Source organism: Cyprinodon tularosa, unplaced genomic scaffold (genome assembly GCF_016077235.1).
Source record: "Cyprinodon tularosa strain WSP-4 unplaced genomic scaffold, ASM1607723v1 ctg222, whole genome shotgun sequence".
Lineage (NCBI taxonomy): Eukaryota > Metazoa > Chordata > Actinopteri > Cyprinodontiformes > Cyprinodontidae > Cyprinodon > Cyprinodon tularosa.
This window is the reverse complement of record NW_024038830.1, coordinates 948,176-966,741: the sequence shown is the minus strand read 5'-3', so window position 1 is coordinate 966,741 and position 18,566 is coordinate 948,176. Positions and strand designations below refer to the sequence as shown.

The window sequence follows — 18,566 nt, the reverse complement described above, 5'->3', positions numbered from 1 at the left end:
TTTAGTCCAGGATGTGTGGGGCCTGCTGAGATTTTAGCTTTTCCCGACACTAGACCTGGTTTAGGTAATGTATGAACGAAAGGTTTGCCCCTAATTAAATATAACCATAAAAACTGTACACATTTATAGCCCTTTCAAACAAAATTTGGCTAAAAGTAACGGCGTTAATCTATCACAACCTTTAGAAATGAGACAATAAAATGGAAATATCTGACTGGGATATAATACTGATGGGATTAATTGTACAGTATGTGGGGCTGCTGTGCAACAAATGCATTGAAAATGTAAAGCTAATAATAAACTTAGGGTCCTGCTGCTGTTTATATCTTTATTATTTATTTGAACAGAAAGCTAGAACTGCTGATGAGTTGATTTAGATAAATAAAGGTATCAAAATTCAAAATAAATTGGCTCAAAAAAACAAAAAACAAAACAAAAACAGCAATACCCTGTTTCTACTAAGAAACAAGAAAGAAAGTTACTAAAAAATTTTTTTATTACTATGAGTTTTAAAGCTGGGATCAAGAAAATTATGCAATGTGAAATAAAAGGATGATGAGAAGAATGAATGTTGAACAGCAGGACATCATGGAAAGAGGCTGAGAGCGGTCCTCTGTGTGCAAAAGGCTCAGCACAATAAACTGATTACAGCTAACAGTAAATACGTATACCTTTAAAAATAAAGAAAATTCCAATCAATTTCACATTTAGAGTCTGAATCATAAAAATGCTGAGACCACAGAGAAACACAGAAAACCGCTCAGCATCTACTGCTTATTGGCTGTTATCTTTGATGGTGTGAAAGCTTTAGATCAAGGCTCCTTGGACTCTTACCTGCATTGAATATCGGATCCCTCTGTTTGCTGCAGAATAAATAAACACAAATCTGTCAATCAGCTGCCAAACTGCACAAAAATCATAACATTCTCTCTTTATTTTTAAGATTTGCGTATTAAATTTCTCTCTGCAGTTAAGATGACCTAAAGCATCCCTGATTGAGGTATACGTCCACCACTCGATCTAGTTTTACCTGTCGCTCCTTCTGCCGCTGGAGTTGCTGCCAGTGGAGCCGGCCCGGGTTCGGTTGCCCTTGGAGTCGCCTGAATCTTTGCGTGTTACAGTTCCCATGTGTTCGTTTGAATTTGCTCTCCTCACAGTGCTGAAGAGAGACAAAAAAAGGGCAAAACTAATGAACAGGGGCGAACAAATTAAGAAGAAATATTCCGTAAAATTACTTGACAATAGCTCCTGAGCTTTCTAGCGAAGTTTCCATGTGTAATGATATGCTTCTGTTATGATGTAAGACCCGCCGTTTTGCTCCACCAGGAGCAAGAAGATATTTTGAGCGTGCAGCGTGATTTCTCATCTTAATGCTGAAATAACACACCTTTATAACCCTCTGACTTTTTACATTTGTCACTTGATCTACAAACCTCTCTTTTGTTTTCCTAATGGATCTTTTAGCCCAAAGGTTTCAATACCTTGTAGAATCACCTTTTCCTACAAACAAAGCTTCAAGTGTTTTGGTTTCTACCAGCTTTGCAAAAAGATAAAAATGTTTACCCATTCTTCTTGTAAAATACGGAAAATTTAGAAACTTTAAAGTCTTGCCACAGATTTTTAATTGTTTTAAGGTCTGGTCTTTAACCAGATCATTACTAAGATTCTCTAGAAGCGCTTTCCCTCAGCATAATACTGCCAGGCCTATGTTTCACTGTGGAGAATGGCCATGTAGAGTCAGTTTTCCTCCATACAGAAGAAACAAAGTCGATTTAAAAACGAACATCAATCATCACTTTAAGTCATATTTGTGCTCTAGCTTATGTTTTCTATCACATTATAGCTTATACTTATTCTATTTCACTATACTTTAACCAATACTGTTTGTTTATACATTTTTATATTGCATTTATATTGTAAATACGTCTAGATATGATTTTACTGGGGTGCTCAGTTGTGCAGTGGGTAGCACTGCTGCCTTGCAGCAAGAAGGTTTCGGTTTCGATTCCCAGCGTGGGGACTTTCTGCATGGAGTTTGCATGTTCTCCCTGTACATGTGTGGGTTCTCTCCGGGTACTTCAGCCTCCTCCCACAGTCCAAAAACATAATAATAATAATAATAATAATAATAATTGAACTTTATTGATCTCACTTTGGAGAAATTTACCTCTGCATTTAACCCATCCCTTTGGGGAGCAGTGGGCTGCCATCCTGGGGGGAGTGTGGGGTTAAGGGTCTTGCTCAGGGACCCAGAACGGCAGTCTGTGTAGGGCATAGAGCTTGGAATCCCGAGGTTCTGAGTTAGGGCCCCACTCCCACAGACCGCCTCTCTGGGTCCCTGAGCAAAGACCCTAAACCCCACACTGCTCCCCTGGCAACGCACAATGGCAGCCCACTGCTCCCAAATGGGATGGGTTAAATGCAGAGAGTTCATTTCGTTGCTCTGTACTTGTGGCAGTGTAATGACAAAAAAGAAAAAAAAACTTCATATGAGATATTGCAGGAAAAAAAGACTGAATCCCTCATTTTTGCCATGTGAAAAACCATCAATGTGTGAATAAGAAAATAAAACATTTTAGATACTATTAAGTTAGATTATAAGTGAAATGCTGCATAGATATATGGGAAGCAAAACAAGAAAATAAAAAAAAAAGATGACAGAGAGTAAGGGGAGAATGTTAACGCTTCGACTTTTTCTGTTTGGTCAGGAAAATTTCTTCAAACCGGTCAAAAAAATTGTATCTTTTTGTACTTTAATGAAGTTAGTCAATAAATAATTTAACTTAAGGAGGTGCATCATGTTCGGAGCGGTGGAATACAGTAGTTCTGCTGCTTTATGCTGCTGTAAATTTTCTCTCTAAAATTGTGTATAAACTTTGCATGCAAAACTTTTTTATATGCTCTAATTTCAGAAGTTTCAGACCAAGTACAATGTAATTTCATTCTGAAGTGCTCCATTTGGTTTCTATTCTATTATATTCTGTTCACAATTTGTTCATACCATAACAGTTTCTATTCTTTAAAAGAAAAACAATTTGTCTGCGATAAATGAAATAAACTTCACTGACTTCAAAACTGCTGCAAATGAGAAAATAAAAAGGTATTTGCTTAGTGGGGTTAATATCAGCATTAAACCAACTCGAAAAAGTAAAACATTACAAAATGATAGGATGATATTTCTCCTGCTACTCGCAGCATCACATCCTCTGACTGTTTAAAACAGTATCATGTTGTTTGGAGCCTCTCTGCAGAGCTGAGCCATAACAAAGAAAGAGCTCCATCAGCAGCCGACCAGCCAGCAGGCTCATTGGTCATCTAATCCAGCCAAATGGTAGGAAAGTCTGCTCAGACTCTGAAACCGGCCGCTGGCTGTTATCCCTCCTGCACAAACTGTGTGTGTTTGCTCTCTAAAGGACACAGCAGCAGAGAGGAGCTACTGTTTGCCTTGTTTTTCCCTTGAGGAATCACACTGCCCTAATTGGGCCGCAGGGCTTTAAAAGCTGCTCTGTGTTTGGCAGCGCTTATTAGGACTGCGACGAAGCTGCGGCGTATATTAACACAGCACAAACATCAATTATAAGCGACCAATGAGAGAGGCAGTCTGAGGAAGTCAAATAAAACCAAACGGTTGTTTACAAGAGGCAGATAAGCTTTTTAAGGCGTTTATGTTAGCTGCTGCAAATGGGCGAGTCTCACCTGAGGAACAACATTCTAGAGAGAAAAAAAGAGGACAAAGTGAAGAGAGTAACCAGATATAACAAAGAAAACAAAACATCAGATGGAAACCGGACATGTTATCAGATAAAAACCAGACAGGAAGAGGAGAGAGGAGAAAAAAAAAGGATTAAAAAGTTTATTTTAGTCATTTTAAATACAGTAAAACTCATAAATTAATCAAATAAAGGAAACAAGTGTTTATTTCTGATCATTTGTATTATATATCTGTTTAGCTGAGAAAAAACACTAAATTCACTCTATTAGAAGATGTTACATAAAAGCAGTAAAAAATAAAGAAACATCCTGTTGTGGTCATGTTATGTCCAACACTGCTGACTTTAGAGCTCTCCAATAGACAAACTATCCCTAAACACAAGCTACCAAAGGTCATCCTAAAGAAACTGGTTGGCTCCAACCAATCATGTTTAAGGAAGGTTTAGTGGAAGGCAAAAGTGTGGCAGAGACTCTAAAAAATAGCGAAGCAAGGCCCATTCAAGAGGAAATGGATGTGTTAAGGATTTGGGCTCAAACTGTCACATTGATTGTTTTGTGTTTTACTCCAGTCTCAAAATAAGGTTCAGAACCTGGACTTAAGACTGAAATGAATTTGCCACTCAATGAGCACACTGGCCACAATGCATCAACAGAGTATTTCCAAGATAAGAGACACTGGAGCAGCAATGCAGCTGCGAATAAGGCCACTTTTAAAGCGACTTTTGTTTCCTGAACATCTCAGCAGAAACGCAGGGTGACAGCCACTGTACTGCATTGCTTTGCTGCAGGAAATCATGCAAGTTTGGAAAATACCTTGCAAGCGTTGGGGACATAATCTTCTCAGTGTTGGGAGCTGGAGTTGTACCATCTTTCTCCAGCAGAGTCCGCCGTGGATCCTCCTGAGCAGAGCCTCCTGCACAGCTGCTGCTCATTACCATCATCAGAGGACCCACTATATAAGCTGTCTTCAAACCTTGCCTCAACGTCGCAGTGTTGTATCCAGTTGGTCAGCGCCTAAGCCTAGACTCTCTGAGTATCTTTGTGACTTTGAATCCAGCCAGGATTCTAACCGTTGTCTCTATCTTCCAGGAAACCTGTGTCTCCTCTGTGAAGCTCTGGAAGAGCTAACCTGCCGAACCAACCCTCTGAGCCAAACCTGAAGAACCATAGAGAACTTCCATGCAGCTCAGGACTAAGAGCTGGGAAACCCAAAGCCAAAGTCTGTTCATTACTAGACGTGAGACGCTGAAGCAGCAAGCGGACTCTGCTGATCAACTCCTCTCCAGAGCCAACAGTGACTCTCCCAAAGCTAACCTCAAGAACCCTCAAGGTACAAACCAGAAACCCCCAAAGTCAAGCTCCTCTGATTCTTCGCTAACTAAACTGTCTCCCACGCAGACTCCAGTGAACCAGTTTCCCAGGCCCCGAACCTGAACCAGTACATTCAGTGTGCTTGTGAAAAATAAACTCTGTTAAACCTTTACTCCTGTTTCCGCCTCAGTGGTGTTCTGCATAATTGGGTCCCCTTTGAGTACCCATCATGACAGAACACTGCAACCAACAAATATTCCCAGCGGAACCCCTCTGGAGGCTTCTGAAGGATCTACCGACCCAGATTCAGAACCTTGATGCCTCCCTCCGTGAGAGCCACAATGAAATGGCTAGGAGATTTGAGTGCGTCATTCGGGATGTTCACGACCGGCTTGTGGACAGATTCATTGGTGAGCTCAACACTCAACTTAATAAGTTTTCGCAGGAGTTTTCCAGACAATCAGCTCCTAGAGCGGAGCCCGTCCAACTTCCGTTTCCGGAACCAGAGCCTGTCACGTCACTTCCGGAATTTCGTCCGTCTCTCCCAGAGAAATTTTCAGGTATCCCAAGCAAATGTAAGGGATTTTTGTTTCAATGCCGACTTATTTTCCGGAGTTCTCCAGGCAGCTTTTCCACAGATTACAAAAAGATAACCTTCATCCTTTCTCAGCTAACAGGAAGAGCCTTGGAGTGGGCTCAGGCAAGATTTCCCACCGACGAAAGCCTTAATTGCTATTACTCTGACTTCATCTCCGAATTTACTCAAGTTTTCAACCAAGATTCTGACCAAACAATTGACTCTCGTGCTCTGTTAAATCTAAAACAGGGAAATTCCTCTGTAGTGGATTTTTCTATAGACTTCCGGGTTAAAGCTGCACCCTCAGGCTGGAATGAGAGTGCACTTAAGAGTGCATTTTTCAACGCTTTAAACGAGAACGTAAAAGATGAACTCGCCACACTCGAGACACCGGAGACCCTGGAGGAATTCGTCAGGCTGACGATTAGTTTGGATAACCGTCTTCGAACCAGATCCAAGTCAAAGATTAAGAGTCATGTTTTTCCAGTTTCTGTTTCTACGGCTAAGAGAAGGGACACCCCTTCCTTTGTTTCTCCCGAAGAGGCATTCAGAACAGAGAGTCGTGCCCAGCCTGAATCCTGTCTGTGTCTAAAACTCACTTTGCTCCACCAGTTTGTGAACCTACTGAGGGGGAGCCAATGCAAATAGGTCACACTAGGCTCACACCCGACGAGAGGAAGAGAAGGTTTGAGGAGAAACTTTGCTTTTACTGTGGGATACCAGGGCACTTTGTTTCATCCTGTCCAGCCAAGAATAAGATTTGGAGCTTGTCTGCGACTATGGAGAGTCTGGTGAAGCATCAACCAAATAGAAAATCCTCTCGTCTTCTTTTACCTGCTACCCTGTTCTGTTCTGATCAGACTCACACTCTGTCAGCCTTCATAGACTCTGGTTGTGAGAGAAACCTTATTGACTCTAATCTAGTTCAACAGCTAAATATTGAGACCACCCCTCTGAGGAAGCCACTTAAAGTCTCAGCGATTGATGGAAGGAGTCTACACCAGGTTACCCACAAGACTCTGCCTCTTCAGCTTCAAGTTTCAGGTAGTCATCGAGAGACCTTAACCTTTCTTGTTTTCCCATCAGCCTGTTCTCCTTTGGTTCTGGGATATGAGTGGTTGGAACGACACAACCCTCATATTAATTGGACTCATAGACACGTTGAATCGTGGTCTCCCTCCTGCCATGCCTCCAGTCAGTCAACCAGTCCCCGCTCCGCCGAACCTTCTGGAGTCCCTCTACGGCCGATCCGAGCATCCAGGGGCCCTCGGTGGGCACCTCAGGACACCTCGGAGTCTGCACCGGAGTCGTCGTGGGCGGCTCTCTCTATGTTGCAGCCAGAGCTGCAGTCGGCGGTTCTCTCCGAATCTGCTCCGGTGCCGCAGTGGGCGGCCCCGCCCTGCACCTATTTCTGAGCTGCTACCGGGTGTCTCCCGGTAAAATATCAGAGACTTTCTTTGTTGACGTCCACCTTTTGTGGATTGTTTTTTGTTCTGGGACTCAGTTTTGTTTTTTCCTTTTTCTTTTCCCCTCCGTCCACCCTGGGTGGGTTGGTTTTTTGTTTTGGACTCTGCTTCTTGCCTACCTAGTATGGTGGCCCCTGCGCCCACCCTTGGTGGGTTGTTTTTTGTTCCCTTGTTTTCCCTAGGTCTTGTCTGAAGCGTCTGGAATTCGCCCTTGAGGGGGGGTACTGTTGGGAGCTGGAGTTGTACCATCTTTCTCCAGCAGAGTCCGCCGTGGATCCTCCTGAGCAGAGCCTCCTGCACAGCTGCTGCTCATTACCATCATCAGAGGACCCACTATATAAGCTGTCTTCAAACCTTGCCTCAACGTCGCAGTGTTGTATCCAGTTGGTCAGCGCCTAAGCCTAGACTCTCTGAGTATCTTTGTGACTTTGAATCCAGCCAGGATTCTAACCGTTGTCTCTATCTTCCAGGAAACCAGTGTCTCCTCTGTGAAGCTCTGGAAGAGCTAACCTGCCGAGCCAACCCTCTGAGCCAAACCTGAAGAATCATAGAGAACTTCCATGCAGCTCAGGACTAAGAGCTGGGAAACCCAAAGCCAAGGTCTGTTCATTACTAGACGTGAGACGCTGAAGCAGCAAGCGGACTCTGCTGATCAACTCCTCTCCAGAGCCAACAGTGACTCTCCCAAAGCTAACCTCAAGAACCCTCAAGGTACAAACCAGAAACCCCCAAAGTCAAGCTCCTTTGATTCTTCGCTAACTAAACTGTCTCCCACGCAGACTCCAGTGAACCAGTTTCCCAGGCCCCGAACCTGAACCAGTACATTCAGTGTGCTTGTGCAAAATAAACCCTGTTAAACCTTTACTCCTGTTTCCGCCTCAGTGGTGTTCTGCATAATTGGGTCCCCTTTGAGTACCCATCATGACACTCAGCACATGGATATAAGCTTTTGTAAGCTTAGATTGTTGTTTTATAAAAACATTTTATTGGTCTGATGAATCAAATTTTTGAGAAAATAGTTTTTCGGTTTTCAGCTGTAAGCAAAAACAATAAGAATAAAAATAAATCCCTGAGACATGTCACCCTGTATGTAATGAATTAAATGAACAAAATAAACCATTGTTTCTATAAATCTCTGTTTACTGTAACTGCGACTTATTCCTTAACTGTACTGTAAAATGACTAACTGATGTCTAATAAACCCAGTTTATTAAAACTGGCCTGTTCAGTGGAGCTCAGCGAAGGTTACTTAAGTTTTTCTTTCTCTTTTCTAGCAAACATGACTGAAGCGAGAACCGACAGACACTAACACTGGAGCTGTGACATCTGTTTGGACGGAGCAGGTCCCTGCTGTCTGCAGTCCTCATCTGATTATGTTAATGTCATCCAGAAACGGGAAAAGGCTTTTGTTTCTCTGGCAGACATAATTTATAACTTGGTCTCCACCTGCACACACATATGGCCAGGACAAAGAAGGCTTGTTTATAAGCCCTGTTAAATGTCAGTGGATTTGGCTGATAGAAAGCTTTAACTGTAGAAGGACACCAAAAACACGATGTGTGGCTCAAACCTTCCCAGCAGCATTAGGAGGATCTAAATGTATTTAAGGACCAACACAGCAAAAGCTGTTGAATCAGAAAGTATGCAATATTTTCTAAAGATACCACAATGGTAATAAAAACACTTCTAAATACTTCCTTTCCTAACCTCTTATTGGTTGCTGGGCTGGCATCCTTCCTGGATCCAGATCCAGCTGGGGAGGGCAGAGTGCTGCTGCCTTTCTTTGGCAGGACGGTCCCGTTGTTGACTGTGGGCCGTAACGGCAGAGTAGCGATCATCGGCCTGGCTGCAAGACAGACAGACAGACAGCAGGACAATGAGGCTCTGCTGCAGCTATAATGTTAGAGAGGCAGATGTTTACAGCAGACATGTCAGTGATGAGGTAGTGAGGGGTCCTGGGAGGAGAAACGTGACTTTATACCAGGTAATCAAAATGTTAGGAGAAAAGATATTCTATTTGAGGTTATTTTTTTAACTTTTTTTTCTTGTATTTAAATTCGATTGTTTAAGTTTATGTTGCAGCAATGAGAGCTTCACCTCTTCAGGGTCGGCTTTCTGCAAAGATGAGGAGTGTGTGTATGGTAATTCAATTCAATTCAATTCAGTTTATTTATATAGCGCCAAATTCACAACACATGTCATCTCAAGGCACTTTACAGTTCAACCAGATCATACAGTCAAACTGATACAAAGTTTTCTATCTAAGGAAAACCAGTTGATTGCATTGACTCATTGACTCAAATACAATCCCCCACACTAAGCATGCTTGTAGCGACAGTGGAGAGGAAAAACTCCCTTTTAACAGGAAGAAACCTCCAGCAGAACCAGGCTCAGTGTGAGCGGCCATCTGCCGAGGCCGACTGGGGTTCAAGGAGACAGAAGCAGAGATACAAAAAGCAGCTGTAAAAGGCGGCCCCGTCCAGGAAACACACAGCCAGGCAGACGAGTTCCAAGGCAGCTCCCATGCCAGAGGACGAAGAGAGCACATCCACTCAGTCACGGTCAGAGAAACAGGACCACACTGGAAAACAGGCCGATCTCCAACATCTATTAACAAGGGTGTTGATAGAAGCAGCACAGCTGATGTTTTTTTCCAGGATGACGTCACAGCCAAACAGGAACAGACGAGGCAAAGCTACTCTGAGGAAAAGCAGAGAGAGCAGAAGGTTAGAGATTGAACTAACAGATTCTGCAGAATAGGAGAACAGAGAGAGAATGAAGCAGAATGATGAAATGGGGGTCCCTATGTCCTCCAAAAGTCTAAGCCTATAGCAGCATAACTATAGAGATAGCTCAGGATAACCTGAGCCACCCTAACTATAAGCTTTATCAAAAATGAAAGTTTTAAGCCTAGCCTTAAAAGTAGACAGGGTGTCTGCCTCACGGACTAAAACTGGTAGTTGGTTCCACAGGAGAGGAGCCTGATAACTAAAAGATCTGCCTCCCATTCTACTTTTAGAAATTCTAGGAACCACTAGTAAACCTGCAGATTGAGAGCGAAGTGCTCTGTTAGGAACATAAGGAACAATCAGATCTCTGATATAAGATGGAGCTTGGCCATTTAAGGCTTTATATGTGAGAAGGAGGATTTTAAATTCTATTCTTGATTTAACAGGAAGCCAATGAAGAGAAGCCAGGATAGGAGAGATATGATCTCTCTTTTTCATTTTCATTAGAACTCTGGCTGCAGCATTTTGGATCAGCTGAAGGCTTTTAACTACAGTTTGTGGACTTCCTGATAGTAAAGAATTACAATAGTCCAGCCTTGAAGTAACAAATGCATGGACTAGTTTCTCAGCATCACCCCTGGACAGGATATTTCTAATTTTTGCAATGTTCCTCAGATGAAAGAAGGAAATTCTAGAAACCTCTTTGATATGGGATTTAAATGACAGGTCCTGATCAAAAATAACACCAAGATTTTTTACTTTATTATCTGAAATCAGTTTAATCCCATCCAAATGAAGTGACTGGCTAATCAGTTTCTTTTTCAGAGACTCTGGTCCAAAGACTATAACTTCTGTTTTGTCTGCATTCAGAAGCAGAAAATTAAGAGTCATCCAGGTTTTTATGTCTTCAAGACATGCCTGTAATCTATGTAATGGGTTAGCTTCATCTGGATTTATAGACAGATATAGCTGGGTATCATCAGCATAACAGTGGAAATTAATCCCATGCTGTCTAATAATTCTACCAATTGGGAGCATGTATAAAGTAAAGAGAATTGGTCCTAGCACTGATCCCTGTGGTACTCCACAGGTAACCTTTGAGCGTGTTGAAGATCTATCATTAACATGAACAAACTGAATTCGATCAGATAGATAAGATTTAAACCAGTCTAGTGCTGTTCCTTTAATTCCAACAAAATATTCAAGTCTTTCTAAAAGAATATTATGGTCAACTGTATCAAATGCAGCACTAAGATCCAACAGGACGAGCACAGATACAAGTCCATTATCTGAGGCCATGAGAATATCATTAGTGACTTTCACCAGAGCTGTTTCAGTGCTATGATGAGCTCTAAAGCCAGACTGAAACTCTTCAAAAAGTTCATTATGGTGGAAGTGATCGCAAACTTGTTTGGCAACTACTTTCTCAAGAATTTTGGATAAGAAAGGAAGATTGGATATAGGTCTATAATTGACCAAGTCATCTGGGTCAAGAGACGGTTTCTTAAGCAGAGGTTTAATTACAGCAATCTTAAAAGCTTTAGGTACATATCCCTGTAACAGAGATAGATTAATCACATCTAAAATGGAGGAGGAGATCAAAGGGAATACCTCCTTAAATAACCTGGTTGGAACTGGATCTAACATACAAGTTGAAGGCTTAGATGAAGACAATAATTTTGCTAATTCAGAGAGTTCAACTGGATCAAAGCAGTCTAAACCCGGTTCAGATTCCATGACTACCTCAGGTACAATCGCGGATAGAGGAGTGCTTATGATCTTATTTTTAATAAGATCAATCTTATTTATAAAGAATCCCATAAAATCATTGCTGCTAAGAGCAGGTGGAAGGGACGGTTCAACAGAGCTATGGCTCTGGGTGAGTTTGGCAACTGTATTAAAAAGAAATCTAGGATTATTCTTATTCTCCTCTATTAATGAGGAGAAGTATGCTGCTCTTGCTTTACAAAGGGTCCTCTTATACAGCAGTAAACCATTTTTCCAGACTAGGAAGGACTCTCGCAGGCCTGTGGAGCGATATTTTCTCTCCAGTTTCCTAGCATTTTGCTTCAAAGTACGCAGCTCTGCATTAAACCAAGGAGCAAGCTTTCTATTTTTAACGGTTTTCATTTTCAAAGGAGCTGCGTTGTCTAAGGCAATACGCAGAGAACTAGCAACCCCCTCAACAAAATCATCAACCTGTAAAGGGGAATAAGCTAAGCTTTTGCACTCTGCAGCACTGCTCAGTGACACAGAGCAGAGAGAAAGTGAAGCAGATTCTTTAAAATTTATAACTGCACTATCTGATAAAGATCTACTAAAATTGAACCTTCTTTTGGGGGAGGAGAACTCTGTTAAAGTAATCCTGAAGGTTATTAGAAAGTGGTCAGAGAGGACAGGGTTGTGAGGAAATACTGTTATTTCTTCACATTCTATGCCGTATGTCAGCACAAGATCCAAAGTATGAAGATGAGAATGCGTGGGACTATTCACATTTTGAACAAAGCCAATAGTGTCTAAGATAGCATTAAAGGCTGCTCTTAAGCTATCGCCTTCAATGTCAGCATGGATGTTAAAATCTCCCACTATGATGACCCTGTCAGTATTTAATACCAAATCAGAAAGGAACTCTGAAAACTCATCTAAAAATTCAGAGTAAGGACCTGGTGGACGATACAAAGTTACAAAAAGAAGAGGTTTTCTTGCCTTGAAATTTGGATCAGGGAAATTAAGGGTTAAATGTTCAAAAGAGTTGTAGGAATTAATTGTTTTGGGAGTAATCAGTAAGTCAGACTCGAAGATTGTTGCTACTCCTCCTCCTCGCCCAGAACTTCTGGGGATGTGAAAATTTAAATAGCTTGAAGGAGTTGCCTCATTTATGCTCACATAATCCTCTTGCTGCAGCCAGGTTTCTGTAAGGCAAAACAAGTCAATGTGATTATCACAAATCAAGTCATTAACTAGTAGACTTTTAGAGGAAAGCGATCTTATGTTAAACAGACCGCATTTAATTGTTTTAACTTTTTCCCCAATTGGAGTTATTTTGATTTTAATTAGATTATCATGATTTACTCCTTTGGGAATCTTTGCTAATTTATTAGATTTTGGTCGTGGGCAAGACACTGTCTGGATGGAGTAAAGAGTGGGTAACAGTAGAGAAGCTGCAGAGATGTGTGTTAAACTACAACTCTGCTTCCTGGTCTGCACCCTGGGTGGTCAGGGTTTTGGAGGACTAATAAATGTGGCCAGATTCCTAGAAAGAAGAGCTGCACCATCCAAAGTGGGATGGATGCCGTCTCTCTGAATCAGACCAGGCTTTCCCCAAAAGGATTGCCAATTATTAATGTAGCCCACGTTGTTTTCAGGGCACCACCTAGACAACCAGCGATTGAATGACGACATGCGGCTAAACATGTCATCACTGGTCAGATCAGGGAGGGGACCAGAGAAAATTACGGAGTCCGACATTTTTTTGGCAAACTTACACACCGAAGCAACACTAATTTTAGTGACCTCCGATCGGCGTAACCGGGTGTCATTACCACCAGCGTGAATAACAATCTTACTGTATTTAACCTTATCCTTAGCCAGTAGTTTCAGGTAGGATTTGATGTCGCCCGTAATGTGTCTATTCCTGCAGAACAGCATTAGTGAGGTCAGACCCTGATGTTGGATGAGACCTGGCTCAGAGTTTGTGAAATAATTTACAATAACTGTGAACTTACCTCGCCAATCGCTTTGAGTTTACGACTGTTTTACCACCATTAATAAATGGTCATTGGCCATTTAGTGAGGGGTCATTACGTGACAGAACCTTTTGCCTGGATGGCATCGATTCATGGCTCATAGTGAGTCTATAGCAGGAGTCTGAAGACCTGGATGCTGGATTATAATCATCTTAAATCCAACGATATGCATTGAGGGGGGAGAGTCCTTCTGGCAGTATGCTGCATTTTGATTTCATAGCTTTAAAATTAAGCAATAATTAAGTTTTTTTTTTTTCTCAGGAATTTAACTTTGCCAATAAAATACATATATATGTGTTAGTGAGGGAAGAAACCAAAAGATTCAAAGGACTGAAATATGTTTGCTCTATCTGCAGTAATAAATATTTAATAGATGCAGCATCCTCCTGCAGAGACACACATTCAGTCTGAAACACTTGCACATCCAGACCTTTCCAACTGATCTCTCAAGTAGCCATTAATCTGCAGGAACTAGCTCAGGTTTGTAATGTTGTTGTCGTGTTAGAGAGGATAAACAGCTGGTCCATGACTTGGATCAGTGCGTGTTTGTTAAGCTTTTCTTGCTTCAGTAGAGGGAAACAGTCTGCTGGATGTCTGCAGGAAAATACTCAACAGCAACTCGAGGTCTGAATCATCCTCCCATATCTGGGTGAAACTAGGTGTGACAACATTAACTAAGCTTGGAGAAGCTCAGAGCTCTGATCTGTTTCTGCTCCACCACTAAAACACACATTTCACACCACTGAATCCATAGAGTGTAGTGAGCGTCACGTGAAACCGCTAGTTTATGTGTGGTGAAGAAACGGACACATGCAGAGCTGAAATGAAACAGAGGCGCAACAATGAGAGCCTTCATGTTTTACACAAACTGTCAGTGGAAACGTTAAAGGCTCTGAGGTGCTGGACATGAGTGGAGGCAGGCGGAGATGATCAGACGTTTAGAAAATAAGTCCTGATTTCATGTAAGGCTGTCCTTGCCTGGGGTGAGCCGTCACTTTTATCAAATTCTGCTCAATTATTAGATCGTCCAACGTGTTTTAGTGTCTCATATCATCTCACAGATCTATAATTTGATGGTTTAGTCAGATACGTTTCAGTTTATATGTCTATTAAAAAAGACAATTGCTGAAGCAGTGGTCCTCAACTATGATCCTTAAGGATCACTACCCTGCATGTTTTACTGTAGGTGTTTTCTTGCTGCCACACACCTGAATTACAAGAAAGAACGATTAACAGGCTTCTGCAGTTGATGGAGATATTAGGTTTGAGTCTCCTGACTGTAAAAACAAGAGTCAAGGCAAATGGTAAGATCCAAAGATCTGTCTGAGGACTCAGAGGGAAGAGTGCTGCAGCTTAGAGGTCCAGTGAAAGAATTAAAGAGGCCTTAAAAGAGTTTAAAATCAGTCGGTTCAATTTAGAAGTAAGTAGGTGGAGGATATGAAAAAAAGAAAAATCCGCCAAGACGCCTAAATCTGGACCTTTAACCACATTTCTCTTAAGAAGAGATTGCAAGATGGAAGAAGTCCCTAGGAGTACAAAAATTTCCTCAACTGACATATATTTGGCTCTTTGTGAATGTTTAGTTAATATATTTAACAGCAGGACTGCGTTTATCCAGAGAGAATGCAGACAAAGGTCAGATCACTGCTAATAATATACACATGCATCAACAAGGGCGTAGGAATATGTTTACAATTGGGGGGGACACATGTCGGAAATCTGAGATTCGTAAATATTCAACAGAAACATATCTTAAGTACGCTACTTAAAAAAAAGGCTATTTAATCTTTTACTTTATTCCTTTATAAATGTGTTTGCAAAAATAATGCATTTAAAATTAACATAATGCATTTGTTCATAAGATGTGAGCATATCACCAAACAAAATGACTGGAGTCTTTTATTAAGCAAAGGGAGATGTCTTTCAAGGGCTTCAGCCCTTGGCATATTTAGTGTCCGCATACGCACTAGAAAATCAAAACAATTCAGTAGGCCACACAAGTGCAAAGTTTGATATGTTTTATTTTGTCAAACTTGCAATAATGGTCAAAAATGAATTTATATAGATTGACTGACAGAGGGAGCTGACAGTGTGTTGAAGAATTATGGACAGGGCGCTTTGAAGCATCTGGTTCAAAAACGCATTCTAAACCTTTGGTAGAAATCCATCTATCCTTCCATTTTCTGTACACCCTGTCCCTTAGTGGGGTCAGGAGGTGCTGGTGCGGGGTCCACCCTAGACAGGTGGCCAGTCTGTCCAGACCTTTGGTAGAAATGGCGCCTTTAATTCCAGTTTGCAGTACAGAACAGAGAAAACTACAGAGTTGTCAATGTTGTGTTAATCTGTTTATAGTCTAAAAAGAGGAGCCAGCAGTTTATCTGAGGAAATAAAGATGTAGAAGTTAATTAGTTGGTTAATTAGTGGTTGCACAACCAATGCGACCGCCGCTGCTAAGAATTAAAAGTAATTCTCCCTGTGGTTAACTAACGATCAGGAGCGCGGCAGGTATAACATCTGTCCATTTCGGCGAATCAAAACCATGCAAAAAATAAAAAATCCTCGTAAAACGCACACCCAGACCGGGCTAATTTCAACACAAGTTGTGTTAGGTGACTTTTACTCTCACTGACGTTTCTCTTTAAAAAAAAATCTGAGTAAGTCCTACTGCTGTTTCAGCCTTTTAGTTGGTGGTAGCAATGTACTGAAATGAGATATAAAAAAATATATATAAAAAAAACATTTTGGCTAGCGTGGCAAACGTCTAGAGAAAGTTAGCAGTTAAATATTGGATGAGTGATCAGACCAAGACTACGGAAGAGGATTAGGGCCACTGGAAAAAAAAAAAAAGTTAAGTGATTTTTACATTTTATTTCAGTTTAATACGGGAAAAAAGTCAGAATTCTGACTTTTATTTTCAGAATTAAGACTTTTTTTCTCAGAATTTTGGATCTTAATGTAGATGGGCACCATGAAGGCAGAGATGTGGAGCACTCAGCTTCACTGACAAAAATGTGAGTTATTTGAGAGAGCCAGTGACACATTGGTGGAAAATGACAGAATTAGGCAACTTTTTACGTGCCCGAGGGGCCCCCTCATTAATGGCGGAGCAGAAGGTCATTAAAACAAGAGAGCTAGTCTCTAAAAGAGACATGGCTATGGCTGGATGCTAACATGTTTGTTGTTAAACATACTTTTGTTATATTACATTTGTGTTGTGTTTTCCAAATAGTGTAGAAAATGAATGGTGGGTTTATAATGTTTACCTTTTATGAGCAGGACAGGAAGCAGAGAAGTGTAGCATTACCTCCAACTAGTTAAACTCATAATTATGAAGTTATTCAACAAATTCCTCAAGTAAAAAAGGGCAACTTTTTTATTTATTTATTTTTTACCAGATTTGTGGATTAATTTCAAAATTATGTATTCCTTCCAAATTTCCAAATCTGAAGAATTTTTTAAACCAATATCTACATTATTTAACATTTAGTTTATGTTTTAGCAGTACTTCCTGTTATATTTCTTTATACGTATATTTTACATTTTCTTGCACAGCAAGCTCAGCAGATTTGAAATTGTGTGCTTGTGTAAACACAAGTAGTCAATCTTTACTCTAAACATATATTCTGGTTATTTTTTAGGTAGACCTTCTTGTTTTTATATATCTGTATAGTCCCCCCTCCCCCCACCAAAAAAAACTGTAAACTGATTAGAAATATTAATCATATGTCAGATTTCTGAGAAAAAAGTCAGAATTCTGAGATTAAAGTCAGAAATCTGGGAAAAAAAGTCAGAAAAAAAAGTCAGAATTCTGAGATTAAAGTCAGAATTCTGAGAAAAGTCAGAATCTGACTTTTCCCCCAATGTTAAACTAAAAAAACATTTAAAAATCAGTTAACGTTTTTCAGTGGCCCTAATCCTCTTCCTACAAGACTAAGATGCCTAAACCAAAAAGATTCAGTTTCTATATATGAAAGTGAACTGACAACAAGACGTTATAAATAAGCAATATTCATAGCAGCATTCCCGACAGACCATTTTACCTCATTAACAAGTTTCTGACTTTCTGTATCGCTGTTTCCCTCTGAGAGCTCAAACACTCAACAGTTCACAGAGGGGAGGGGGAGTACAGTGACGTAACGCTATGCTGCGCCTTCAAAATAAAAGCACGATAGTTAAAAAATTGTCAAAATCTAATATTTTGCGGTACAATTTTTGGGGGGGACATATCCACCTGGCTTTTATATTGGGGGGGACATGTCCCCCCCGTCCCCCCCGCTTCCTACGCCGCTGTGCATCAATATAAATAATTTGGACACCAGAACAGAAGGAAAGAGGATCAGAGAAGCTTGTCCTTACAGAGTGTTTGAGAAAAACATGAGGAAATCTGCTAAATACATGTATGCTAAAACATGCTGGGCCCTGCAACATGACATGACCCAAAACACAGCAGTAAATCCACAGAGGAGTTTAAGAAAGGGAGATTCCTTGGCCTAGTTAAAGATCTGGATGCTGTTTTAGAGGGTGTGGGGTGACGTAAAGAGGAGTGAATGGATCCGGGCTGCTCAGTGGGTAGCATTGCTGCCTTGCAGCAAGAAAGTTCCAGGTTCGATTTCTGCATGGAGTTTCAAATGTTCTCCCTGTGCATGCCTTTATTCTCTCCGGGTACTCCGGCTTCTTCCCGAAGTCCAAAAACAAAGACTGTTAGGTTAATTGGCGTCTCTAAATTATCGCGACTCAAGCTGAGATAAAGCGTGACAGAAAATGGATGGATCTTTCCAAAACAACGATCAGAAACTATTAGAATGGTACAGGGAGCGACTCACAGTAGGTATTCCAACCAAAGGGGTAACGATTGTCCTAACGTTTTCCATGGATTGAAAAAATGTTATTTCAATAAAAATTGTTATTTAAGTATTATTAACTGACTCTCTTTCCAAATACAAATAAAAAAAAATCAATTCTAAGTTCCATATGAGGAAAATTACAAACCGATCAGTCTGATTAACTTTTTAATAAAAAAAAAATT

At 40.9% G+C, this 18,566-nt stretch overlaps 1 protein-coding gene across 7 annotated transcripts in view; it reads right to left on the bottom strand.

Annotated features, from left to right (window-relative positions):
* eml1 (EMAP like 1) overlaps nucleotides 1–18,566 on the bottom strand; it is a 79,961-nt gene that overhangs the window by 21,560 nt on the left and 39,835 nt on the right. For all 7 annotated transcript variants that reach the window (XM_038286247.1, XM_038286243.1, XM_038286244.1 and 4 more), the window contains 3 exons: nucleotides 8,773–8,911; nucleotides 1,031–1,159; nucleotides 835–863 (listed from right to left, as the gene is read on the bottom strand). In XM_038286247.1, coding sequence (XP_038142175.1) covers nucleotides 835–863; nucleotides 1,031–1,159; nucleotides 8,773–8,911 — 297 coding nt within the window. The remainder of the gene's footprint in view (nucleotides 1–834; nucleotides 864–1,030; nucleotides 1,160–8,772; nucleotides 8,912–18,566) is intronic.